Below are 12,029 nucleotides of genomic sequence, written 5' to 3' on the forward strand. Positions count from 1 at the left end.
CCCAGTCTTGCCCTCCATCTGGACAGCAGTTTACCCCACCACCCCTTTTCCCTCCTTAACCCCAAAAACTCCTATTGATCCATCAAAGCAAAGCCCAGCTGCAATGCCCCCCAGCCCTTCCTTTTTCCTTGTTCCCCCAGTGCTGGAACCTCCCTTAGCCCCAGCCCCAATTACATAAGACCCAGGGGCATGAGAGGCAGGGCAGTGGACTGACATTCCATTCAGGCTGCCCCAGACTAGGGAAACAGGAAAAGGCTTCTAGGATAAGTGCCATCTCTAATTGGCTGGCACTGCCTGGAACTGAGGCTGAAGACAGGAGAAAAGTACTAGGATCAACTGGTAATGTCTGCCCCAGCACTGGAACAGAACGCAGGGTACGAGTGCTGGTAGGACGACGTGAGCGCAGGGGGCTCTCAGCTCTAGGAAAGTGGGGTGGGGGTTTAGATGAGGAAAATGTGTAGTCAATGACATCAAGAGTCAACTCTTAAGACAGCCTGAGCCTCACTGTACCTCCTGGCTATGGCATGTCAACCTCTGTCACTAGCCCTGACCTTGGGTCCTGGAGTGGTCTGGGTCAGCTTGCAGGGGACTCTGCCTGAGCCGTGGGGCCAGGGACTCCTGGAAGCTGGCACAAGAACCAAGAGGAGGCAACAGGCAAATGACCTTTTTTCCCCATGATTAAATCGCAGATGGCCTGGCACCATCTGCTGGGGTAGGGACACTGGGTGGCTCAAACCCGGGTTGATCGAGTGGGGGAAGGAACCCTCTGTCTGTTCCCACTCCCAGGACCCCCATTCATACACTTTCTAAGGTGCCACAGGACATGACTTTCTCTTAAAGCAGGAGGGATCAAGGCTAGACCCCAGGAAGAACCTCAACTCCCTCAGAGGTGGGCAGAAGTGAGGACTCGGAGCACAACTTCAGCAGGGCCTGCCCACACTTAAGAAAGCCACGTGAACCCACATGTGTTCCCAGCAGCACACACAGCCCAGTGCACCCACTGATGTGTTATGTGGCCTCCAGTGGGAAGGGGAGTACTCCCTGAGCCTGCAGAACACGAGGGACATGTGGTCTGTGGGATCCCCACTTGATCTCATGACTCACCGAGGACGGGAGACCTGGCGGCACCTTCCGGACCTTCTTGGGCTGCGTGTCTATTAGGAACAAGAGGAGTGAGCCACCCAACTCAGCCAGGGACATAAGGGGGCCCCTTCATGGCCCAGGGACACACCTGTCACGGGGGGTGGTCAGGGGACACCTACACCTTGAAGAGGAGGCCCTTGAGCCTTCCCTTTTAATAAAATTAAACAAGGGCTCAGGTCCGTGTGCAAGGGTCTAATAAAGTGCAAAAATCACGGAGGGATCTGCAGTGGGGGTCTGGGAAGTGGGCAATCAGCAGATACTTGAGTTGGGTCCCTGCTCCAAAGCCCCCCTGCCACTCCTACCCCAACTCCCATGGTCCATCCTCTTTATTCACAGGTCCCTGGCTTGCAAATCTGCTGAAAATTGGTTCCCCCAAATCCTACTCGCAGTGCAGAGTGGGAACCCTGAGAATCCACACACATGTACATTGAAGAGGAACAGGTTCCAGCTCAGCTATAAACCAGGGTCCTTTTGTCAGTCTATCAAGAGCCCCAATTTTCATGCTTTTGTGGGTAGCTTTGCTGTTTAAAAGAGCCCCCCAAGCATGGTGCTGCAGTGCTGGCTAGTGTCCCTGAGCACAAATACTGGGATTTGAAAATACACGTCAGACCAGCTATGTTTAGGCCCCAGTTATAGCACCGCTGGTGAGTTTCGTATCAATGAATCAACAATACATGTGAAATAAGGTGTCCAGACAGGAACACACCTGACACGAGGTTATATGTGTTGATCGATTGTGACCAACCAAGAGGCTGGCAGGAATCTACCCATGTGTTTCCCCAGGAGCAGGGGCTCAGTGTTTGAGGATTTGACAGAACAGAACCTCTGCAGATGACCAGAGTTGACTGCTTCTTTCCTGACTCACTACCCATCCCCCCACTGCCTGAGCTCCCAGTCCAGCCTGGACCTGAGGTGCTGGCCTGGTGGGGGGGTGGGGGGAGAACGGACGGGGACGGGGGGACGACGACAACAACGGGGGAGATCCCCTCCCTGTCCCCACCCTTAGGCCTCGCCGCTGCCCCACTCACCCAGGCTGCTGTCCGCGGCTCTCCGCCGAGCATGACCGGGGTAGGAGTAATACTGGGACCCGCCCTTGACGCTCGAAGGGGACAGTGGCCCGGGGCTGCTGAGGGCCAAATCACTGGGCAGGAACCCAGCCTGGGGAAGGGAAGGGAGGTCATCACCAGGGGCTGGTCTGGTGTCCAGGGATGACAGCGACCCCTGCTCAGGACGTTTCTCTCCTGATACCTGTCACCCATGGACACTCTCATGAGAAAAACCGTTGCCAGCCAGCCTAGCGGGTCACCCATTCTGGGATGCAGAATGTGCAAAAGTGCTTCTGGGAGGCAGTGAAATCTGACTGCTTCAGTTTGTAGGTGTCTTTTTGTTTTGTTAAGGCAGACGGTTTAATTTTGGATAATTACTTTGAAAGGGGCCTTCTTTCTTTGGAAGCACGAGTGACGGGGCCTCATGGGAGTGGCCACTCTACATCTGACCCTTTCCATCTGTAAAACAGACACATTGGCTCAGGGGTGGTGGGAACTGATGGGGGCGAGGTGAGCTCTGCCTTGGCACAGGGCCTGGTACCCAGCTGGCACTCAATAGACTTCATATGTACACAGGCAACACCACCTGGGACAAGGTCTAGCCTCACCTGAGATTTGGGAGATGCTGGTGAGGACAGGAATAAAACACTTGGGCGTGGGTCCGGGAGGGTGCCCAAGGGGTGACCAGGACAGGCCACATGGGACCACTGTGGCTGGTCAGTGTCCCTGTGGGCTTCACAGCTGGGGTAGGCATGGGTGTTTCGCCTGGGCTTGGGGCCTATGGGATGGGGCCCTAGGGCTGCTGGGCTGGCCTCAGTTTCTTTTTCTGTACTTGGGGGTGGGCAGATGTCTCTGAGCCCTTCCACTTCTGCATAGTGGTCCCCATGTTGGGGGGCCATGGGGCTGTGGCTTCCCCTGCCTCCCTCGCCCCCTGCCCACTCCTGGCCATTCCAGCCTGGCTTGGTCCTATTTTAGCTGCTGCTGAAAGAGTGACCAGCACTCAGCCCAGCCAGGGACCCTTCCACAGATAAGGAGGAAATTGTGACCAATTTGTTTAAAATTTTAAAAGGTGGGTAGGAAAGGGGGAATGGTAGAGGTGAGTGCAGCCCTCATGAGTCCCCCAACCCTGAACCACTCCCCACTACGATGTCCCTACAGTCTGGAGATTCGGATCCCACCCGCCCCATTCTCTGGGTTCTGCAGACTGCTGGTTGCCGATGGGCCCTGGCTGCCCGCACCTCAAAGACATGGCCTCACCTGAGTCAAGCCGCCAACACCTGCATCTCTGCCAAAGGCAGTGTACGCATTCCGCTCACTGCCCTTGCCTGGAGGGGAGGAAAGAGGGTCACTCAGAGCTGACCCCAGGAAGGACACCTCCTGAGGACACCTCCTGAGGCTGGCACAAGCCTATATACAGCAGGTGTTCCTTAAGTGCACAATAGAGAGAGAACCACAGTGAGATACTGATCTCCCCATCGGCCTGGCGGACAAGCAGGGGTCTGGCCAGACAGCTTCCCAGTGTCCCACAGGGGCTTCTACAAACCCACCAGGGCCCCCAACATCCCATCCCCGAGATGGGCCAGCACCAAGTTGAGTATCCACTGCCCTTCCTGAGTCTCTTTTTCTCCATTCAAGGTAGTGAGGTGTTGACTCCCCAGGGTGCCGGGCTCCCAGGGGGCAGCCTGGGGTGGGGGGTGGTCCCTGGAGTCGGCGAGGTTCAGCACCCAGGCCCCAGCCAGGATTTAGCTCATGAATGAGCATGTGACGTCCCTGGGGATGTTGATTCAAGTGACTTGCTAAGAAGGGGCCCTTCCCCTGTGAGAGCAGGTGACGCCTGGGCTGTGGGGACACAGCCTGCATGACAGTCACCAGTGTGGATGATTCCTGCCACTGCACAGATGCCTGGACCCAGCCTTGCCTGAAGCAGGTGCCCTGGATCCGTCAGTAACAGAGCCATTTAAGTCTGTTTCTGGCTTAAACTGGCACCAACCTCAACATGACGCTCACGCTTGGTCCACTAACTTGCATTATTCTCCAACTTGGGAGAAAAAGAAAATTCGTTTTCTTTATATTAAAAGCACAACAATTTCAACTAGACTTCTGGAGCAAATGCTGCTGGGGAGAGGGAGAGGCATCCCACAGGGCAGGGCCCTTTTAGGGATGAGCAAAGCAAGGCCTGGAAACTAGAGGGGCCTTGCTCTCTGTCCACTGAGTTAACAGAGGGTGAGGCAAATGCTTCTTCCCAGGGTGGGTGTGAGAGGAAAGCTGGCTAGCCTAGCCAGTGCTCTGGGCTCCACCCAGGGAAGGAGTTTCGCCTCCCCGATTCTTGGCCCTCTGCGCAAGATGTGGCTGCCATGGGTTTAGGCCCTGAACACAGCAGGCACCAAATATGGGTTTGTAAAGAGGAAGGGTGAAGAGGTCAAGGAGAGGATGCTGAGGCTCTAGGAGGGGAGCCTGCAGGGGCCATGAGCCCCATTGGTATACATCAGGTGCCTAATCCATGTGCTGAACCCTCACATCAGGGAATGGGGAGAAACAGCAGAGAATAAAACCACCAGGGTTGTATTGGGAGCCAGAACGGGCTGGAGGCCACAAGGGAACAGACTGGCCCTGCCCACCAGGGAGCAGCCCCATGACCACCTACCACCAGCCCCATCCAGCCTGGTCCATGGGTGAGAAACAGGCGCAGGGAGGTTGAGGGTGCGCGCGCCCACCTCCCCACCAGGCTTGGCCTGGGCCCCATGCTGCCCTCTCTGAGCTCCTTGGCCACAGGGTGTGTTGCTGGCATGGGACACAGCTGGCTCTGGGCCCTGCTGACCAGGCCCAGCGTGGGAATTGCCCGCGCCAGGAAGAGGCGGGAGGAAGGAACAGCAGAGGGGAACAGCTGCAGGTGCAGAGGCCACCCTGGGCTATGTAGGACAAGCCTTACCTCCTGGTCTGGAAAATGAGGGCAGACTCCCACAATTCAGTGGGTGCATGGACGCTGCCCCCCAGCTCCTCAAGCTATTCCTCTTGGGCCATATTCACCTGTCCAGCCCTACTGTGCGCCCAGTCCTGGGTCCAGCAAGTGACATATGACCTGTAGGGTCTGGCAGGTGCTGTCCCCTCAGGGTTCAGCACAAAGACCTCTGGACTCAGTTTCCCCACTGGTTAGTCACACCGAGAGTCCCACAGTCCACATATCTGCTCTCCCAGTAGCCACCTTAGCCTATAAACTATCAACGATGGCACTTCTATGACCCGATTCTGCCCAGCTTTCATGTGGAAGGGTGTCCTGTCTCAGGACCACCCAGGCTCTGAGGCGGGAGCAGCCCCCCACTGACCCTGAGACGCTAGCTTTGCAATCACCTTGAGGCTCCCTCAGAACTGCAAGAGGAGGGGCCAGGGCTCAGCAGAGCACTTGCCTTAGTCCCTTAGTCTCCTGGCGGGAGGGACAACACACAGGTTATCAGTCTAGTGCCTGATGGTCCCTGAGGACAGAGCACTGGGTGGGCTCTGACTCGTCACAGATTCCTGACAGGTCCTTTTCTGCTGAGCCTGTTTGCGCCTCTACAATAAGATGGAGGTGCAGGGCCTGGCACATTGGTCAAGGCCTCACCACCCACTACACAAACGGTTCTGTGAGCATCCCTGTCTCAGGGGTGGGGAAATCGAGGCTCTAGGGGGGACAGCCTCACCAGGAGCCCAGTGGGTTAGACTGGAGCTCAGGCCTGCTGAGTCATGATTCTTGTGGTCAGGGAGAGCAGGCCAGCCTTGGAAGGGCCAGCGGGCTCAAATTGTCTAAGTCACCAGGACACACGTTTACTTCCTGGTGGGGACATGGCCAGCCCCTAATGACCTAGGTTGGGGGTGGGGTGGGGTCCCGGCCGTGTCCACCTGCACCCTCTGCTCTGGGCAAACATCCTGGATGCACTGGCACTCTGAGTGAGCTGACCATGCCCCGGGCACTCCCATTCAGGTATGGGGAGAAGGGCTGTGCCCTGCGGACACTCACCTCCAAGCCCAGGTCCCAGGAATGTGGATGAAGAGAGGCTGCTGTGGGACTCAGTGAAGTGGCCGCCTTCGCTGTAGGTCTGTAGAGAGATGGGTGAGGGTGAGGAGTGATAGGGCATCCCGTTTTAAAGCAGGGAAAACAGGCTCAGGAGGCAGGCATGCTTGTAAGTACCTGAGTCAGGACTCAAACCTACATCTGTGAGCCCAAAATCCCTGCAGACCAGTCTGGAGTCCAACATCCCCCCGCTGAGCCCCTGTTTTCTCATGTGTCCCCCTCCCCCAGAAAAGGGAAACTCAGAGTCTCAGGCCCCACAGGGCTCCTCACCCGGCTGGGGTCGAAGGAGGAGCTATTCTGGTCGCCAGTGCCCCAGGAGCCTGAACTGGGCCGGTCCTCCAGACCTGCAGGGCAGAAGAGAGAGGGTAACCTCACCCCACCCTTACCGCCTCAGGTGGTCCTAACCCCACTCAGCAGGCTTTCTGGGCCCTTCCTCCTCCAGCCTGGTCCTGGTGCCTGTCGCGCCTCACCCAACTCCAGCTCTGTCCACACTGACACCACTGTCAATGGCACGTGCCCCAGACACCCTGGCACTTAGCATACTTCCAGGTCCGCAGCTAAAAAATTTCCACCAGCTATCGCTGCTGGCAAACTCCTGCCCATCCATCAAAGCCCTATCCACCATGAACACCCTAGGCAGAGCCCTCACTCACACCAAGTCTCCCTCTCCCAGCCCCAGGGTTCCACCCTCTGGCCCTGCCCTGACCACATGGTGCTGGGGCCTCTGTGCCAAATTGTCCCTCCTGACCCTGTGAGGAAGGCTCATGAAGACATCAGCAAATAGGATGAGCAATAAGCTCTGATCTCAGGAAAGTGAGAGTCTCTCCCCTGCCCATGCCTGCCAACTTGAGAAGTGAGGCTGTCCCTTTGTTGAAATAATAGTGGCAGCTGTCACTGACTACCCACCAGGCATAGGCTGGTGGCTCCTTCAGGGTGGAACCCAATCCCTGTAAGGAGCAAACAGGCTCCTGCCATAAGCCTGCTGGGCTGAGGTCTGAGATGTAGTCAGGGTTAACCAGGCTGGGGAGAGGACCTTCCTCTCAAGGGTTGGTCAGGGTGGGACCCTTATCTCCCCAGACACTCTCCCAGGCACCAGGCCAGGACTCAGAATCCTCCCCCGAGGGGAGGCAGCCAGTGCCTGCATCCTTTCAGGACAGGGGCTCCAACCCCATCCATCAGGGGCCACAGAACACACAACCTAGAGAAGGTGAAGGGAAGCAGTCTCAGGCCCTTCCCTCCTGGTGCCTCAGTTTCCCTCCTCTGTAAATGGGGTTATTAACAGGACCTACTTGGCAGAACTGGGCGTGTCCATAGTCAACTCTGAGTCCAAAGGCTCTCCAAGCCAAGCTGGAAGGGAGTACGAAGGGGGCCACCTGTACCAGCACAACCTCTCTACCACCCACCCTTGGACCCCACACTCTGGCTGTCCCATGCACCCCAGCCCAAATCCTAAACCCTGCCCCCTACCCTCCCGCTACTTGTGTGCATCAGAAACTTCTTTCAAATTGTATCCTTCCATTTTGGTGCCTTTGTGTTAATCATTACCCCCAGAGAACTGGTGTTTAACGGCTTTCTAATTTGCATGATCATGCATATTAATCTCCCAGTCTGATGAATATTCATACATCTCATTTAGGTTTTGTTTTCTAATCAAAAATTTCCAATGTGATTACAGTGCAGGGCTGAAGGACTACCTTGGCAGGTGGGGGACCTGGCAGGGGGCTCCTGTGTTCTCCAGGAATCCATCTGGCATTTGCTGCCAGGTTTGGGATGTCTGTACCCCAAGGTCCTAGACCCCAACTTGGGCTCCTGAGAGGACAGCAGCCAGTGAGGAGGGGGTGACCTTAGGCAAAGTGCCAGCACCCCCAGAGCCTCAATTTCCTTCTGTGTGCACTTGCCTGTTGTCGTCTCCCCCATGGAGCAGCCCCCATCACATGAAGCCCTGGCAGTAGTGAAGGGGGCTCATGGGGTCCAGGGACTACCCCAACATGGGATCCATGAATGCCTGGCAGAGGCAACTGGGTGCTGCTCTGTCACTTCTGGAAAAAAAAACCCTCAGCCAGCCCCTTATCCTCCCTTCTAGAATGACAAAAATAGGGAAAGCCCCATTTCCGTTAATACAATTATTACCCCCCCACACCGATTAATTATGCATTTTAATAACTTGGCCATGAATATTCATAACATCCCTTGTTCGTGTTCTAATTAAAACGTATGAATAGAATTAGATATTGCTGTTGGAGTGTCATTTTTTTTTTTTTTAATGCTAGAGGTGATGGGCTGGTGGGGGGGCACCTGGGAAAAACTGTCTGTACTCAGATCTAGCCTGGCTGCCTCCCAAAAAGGGAGATGTGAAGGAGCAGAGGGCACAGGAAGTGGGGGGAAGGCCAGGGGCGCTGCCCACCCCTCCATGTCCCCCCAGGTTGCTGCGAGGATGACAAGGACCACCACAGAGCAGGTGGCACAGTTGGCATCCCAAGCTGAGTCACCTCACCATGTGATTGAGGGCTAGCCTTTGCCTGATAAACTGGGGGAGTGGGCTCTGAAAGGTGCTCAGTGGACACTGGTTGGGACTGAGTGGCCCATGTCCTGTGCTGGATTCCTCTGAGGCAGGGTCAGCAAACTAGGGCCCTCGAACCAAGTCCGGCCCCCACCTGCCTTTATAAATAAAGTTTTATTAGCACACAGCCATGCTCATTTGTCCTGTCCTGTCAATGGCAGCTTTTGCTGCAGCAGCAGAGTAGAGGCCGCCTGGCCCTTTATGGAGGTCAGCTGACCTTGGTGTGGTGAAGATTCCAGGAGCTGGTTCCTCTGTGTAAAGAAGCCCAACCATCAGAATATCCAGTACCAGCAGCAGGGTTACTGTGTAGGACAGGCAAAGCCCAGGCTGTCACGGGGCATTGGGCACAGCCCTGTCTACTATCCCCACCCCAAAACCCTGCCAGTACAACCAGGTGGTCATTAGCCCAGCATGGGGTTTTCATCCTGCAGCTCCGATCTGTAATGAAGCACCCCCTCACTCAGGAGCTGCCCCCCTCTCCTTCCCTCACAGCCCACCCCACATGGCCTCTGCTCACAGGCCCGCTGGCTGCACCCCTGCAGCAGGGTCCTTGCCCATTCTCCACCCCAGGTAGCCCTACAGAGCTTTAAGAAGCAAAACCTGGCTCTCCTCCCTCTCTCCAACTCCTTACATGGCTCCTGGTTGCCCTCAGGGCAGAGACCAGGCTCCTTCCTTACCTCCCTTTTCCCTCTCCTTCTGCCAGCTATGTCCTGCTATTTCTTTATCCCCCTTCAGGGAAGTCACCTTACGTGTCCCCTCCTAGCTGGGGCCCTGTCTGCAACCCCACAGTGTTGCCTGAACAGAGATGACCTTCCCAAACAACCTCCACATTTGTTTTCTATGTCTTCATCGCACCCACAAGTAACTTAACCTGCCTCCGACCATCACAGTGTGTGTCCCATAAGGTAGCCACATGGCTGCGAAAGAACTCCCCATTCTATGTGATTTTAATGAACGCAAATTTAGATCGCTGTGTGGATAGTGGCTGCTTGTACTGGACAGTACAGCCCCAAAAACTAAAGACTAAGATAATGACAACAATAATAAAAGTAACCACCATAAATGACGATCACATCTAAGAAATTAACAACGTCTTAAGCAACTATTTGGCCAGTGCTCCCACCAGTTTTACCACATGACTGATACAACTCCAAGCCAGTCAGCTTTCCCTTAAAATGAAAATCCCCAAGAAACCAAATGGTGGCCATTCAGCCGCCCTGCCTGGGCCTGGCACTGTGGTGCTTGGAGACTCACAAGGGTTGGGGGTGGGTGAGATAAATGCTGGTTGGAATTTGAGGGTCAGCCCTACCTTGAGTGGGGTTGAGAGCTCCCACCACTGCGAGGGTCTCTTCTTGTAATCTCTTTGGGCAAGTTTTTAATTTTCATATCATTTCAGACTTGAGGGAAAACTGCTAGTAGAGTGCCTGGATACATCTGAAATACACTAGTTTGTATTTTACCCTTTTCATCACCTGCACTGTTTATAATGTCGTATATGCCCCTGAAAAGTGGAGGATGGAAAGACAGGGCCGCGAGCTACCTGACAAGCAGATCTGAGGCTGCAGAGAAAGTGAGTGGAGGCCATACTCCACCTTTTCTAAGAGCAGGGGGTCCCCCCAACTGGAGCTCCATTCCAACTTAACCTCTCCTGAACCCCTAGGATGGCAACCCCCAACCCAGGGCTTCCCTGGTGGGCAGAGCCGGTCCACAAATTCTGAGTAATTCACAGAGAACAGGGAACCCCAGCTGCAGAAGCTGCCCCACCCTTCCTCCTGTAAATTTCAAATCCATGACCAAAGTGATAACAGAAAGATCACCTCCTGTTCCAGTCTCCAGAGGGACCCATTGTGGTATCCAAGTGTGGGGACAGGAGAATCTGCACCCCCACCCCCAAATATGAGCTCAGAGGCCAACCTGTGACCCCCAAGCAAGCAGACATGAGAGGGAAACAAACATGGAACACAAGAGATGGACCAAGCTAATGGATTCAAGATTGATCCCAGGAAACAGAAGCATGTCTATGACAGCAACTACCACACCCCCTCAAGGAAATTATAGAGCATGTGGGTTCTTTGGAAAAAAGATAAGATTTCAGAGAGAAAAAGGGAGGAAGCAGAGAAAACTAAGAAAAGAAGTTCATGCAACAAATTCAGATTTTTATCACAGATTTTAAAAGCAGCACCAGAGGCAAGGAATGCAGAACAGACAGTGCATAAAAGATTATCAATGAGGAGGGAAAGTTCTGGAAATGCCCCCAAATGCAGAGGAAAAGGAAGGGATTCTGAGACAATTGACCTAAATGAGACCCAGCATCAGAAAGCTGGTACCCCTGCAGGAACAGAAAAAAACATCCCAGACTGAAGTGGAAGACATAGCTGACCAAGCATTTTTGAGCCGCAGACCACAAGGGCTCATCAGCAACCCCCAAAATGAACGAAAAGGTGCAGAAAGTTAAGATAATCATATGCCCGCTTACTGAGTATCACCAGTAGACAGTGGCATATGGCCAGGCGCAGGTGGAGGTAGGAAAGGGGATGGCCCGGGGATTCTACGCCCAAGTGTCACATGCAAGGAGAACAGCACCCTGTCCCCTTCTGGAAATCAGCCCCTGAAGAAACACTCCAGACTGGGAGGGATCAAACATGGACATGTGAGTCAGGAGGGTGCGATGGAAGGGTGATCCCATGCAGCCCTGAAGTGAAGACACCATTGCACCAAGAATGGGATTGGACCCCATGGGTGCCATGCTCTAGGCACTTCTCATGATTTCTCCACTGAATCCTTGCAATGGCTGTGAATATCCCCACTTTACAGAGACACTGAGGCTCAAAGAAGCTTAGTCATTTGCTCAAGACTTCCTAATAAGTGGCAGGATACAAATATATACAACTGCCAACAAAGAGAAACAATGTTGTTAAAACTAGCCATTTACTTATACCAAATACCATAGCAGGAGAAGAAACACAGAGGCTCATTCCTCTGCTTGTCGGCAGGAGGGAACTATGACTTCGCTTGTAGAGTAGAAAGAGCAAGAAATGGTTTAAGCACGTTCTTTAAAGTCATGACAATAACCTCCAGTGAGCTGTCAACCAGCAAAACCTTCCAAAGACAAGTCCAGAAAACACAGGCGAGATGCACACGAGTACAGGAGGGAGTGTGAAGACAGAAAAACCGGACAGGAGCGTATGGAGCAAGGCTGAAATGTAAGCCTCACAGTTAATTTCTCAAAAAA

The 12,029-nt window shown here is 54.3% G+C and overlaps 1 protein-coding gene across 12 annotated transcripts in view; it reads right to left on the reverse strand.

Moving 5' to 3' along the window:
• TCF3 (transcription factor 3) overlaps nt 1-12,029 on the reverse strand; it is a 37,627-nt gene that overhangs the window by 11,820 nt on the left and 13,778 nt on the right. For all 12 annotated transcript variants that reach the window (XM_019657271.1, XM_019657269.1, XM_019657270.1 and 9 more), the window contains exons 4-8: nt 6,508-6,581; nt 6,184-6,262; nt 3,447-3,514; nt 2,172-2,301; nt 1,105-1,154 (exon numbers count right to left, since the gene is read on the reverse strand). In XM_019657271.1, coding sequence (XP_019512816.1) covers nt 1,105-1,154; nt 2,172-2,301; nt 3,447-3,514; nt 6,184-6,262; nt 6,508-6,581 — 401 coding nt within the window. The remainder of the gene's footprint in view (nt 1-1,104; nt 1,155-2,171; nt 2,302-3,446; nt 3,515-6,183; nt 6,263-6,507; nt 6,582-12,029) is intronic.

The sequence above is a fragment of the Hipposideros armiger genome, unplaced genomic scaffold (genome assembly GCF_001890085.2).
Source record: "Hipposideros armiger isolate ML-2016 unplaced genomic scaffold, ASM189008v1 scaffold_275, whole genome shotgun sequence".
NCBI classification, from domain to species: domain Eukaryota; kingdom Metazoa; phylum Chordata; class Mammalia; order Chiroptera; family Hipposideridae; genus Hipposideros; species Hipposideros armiger.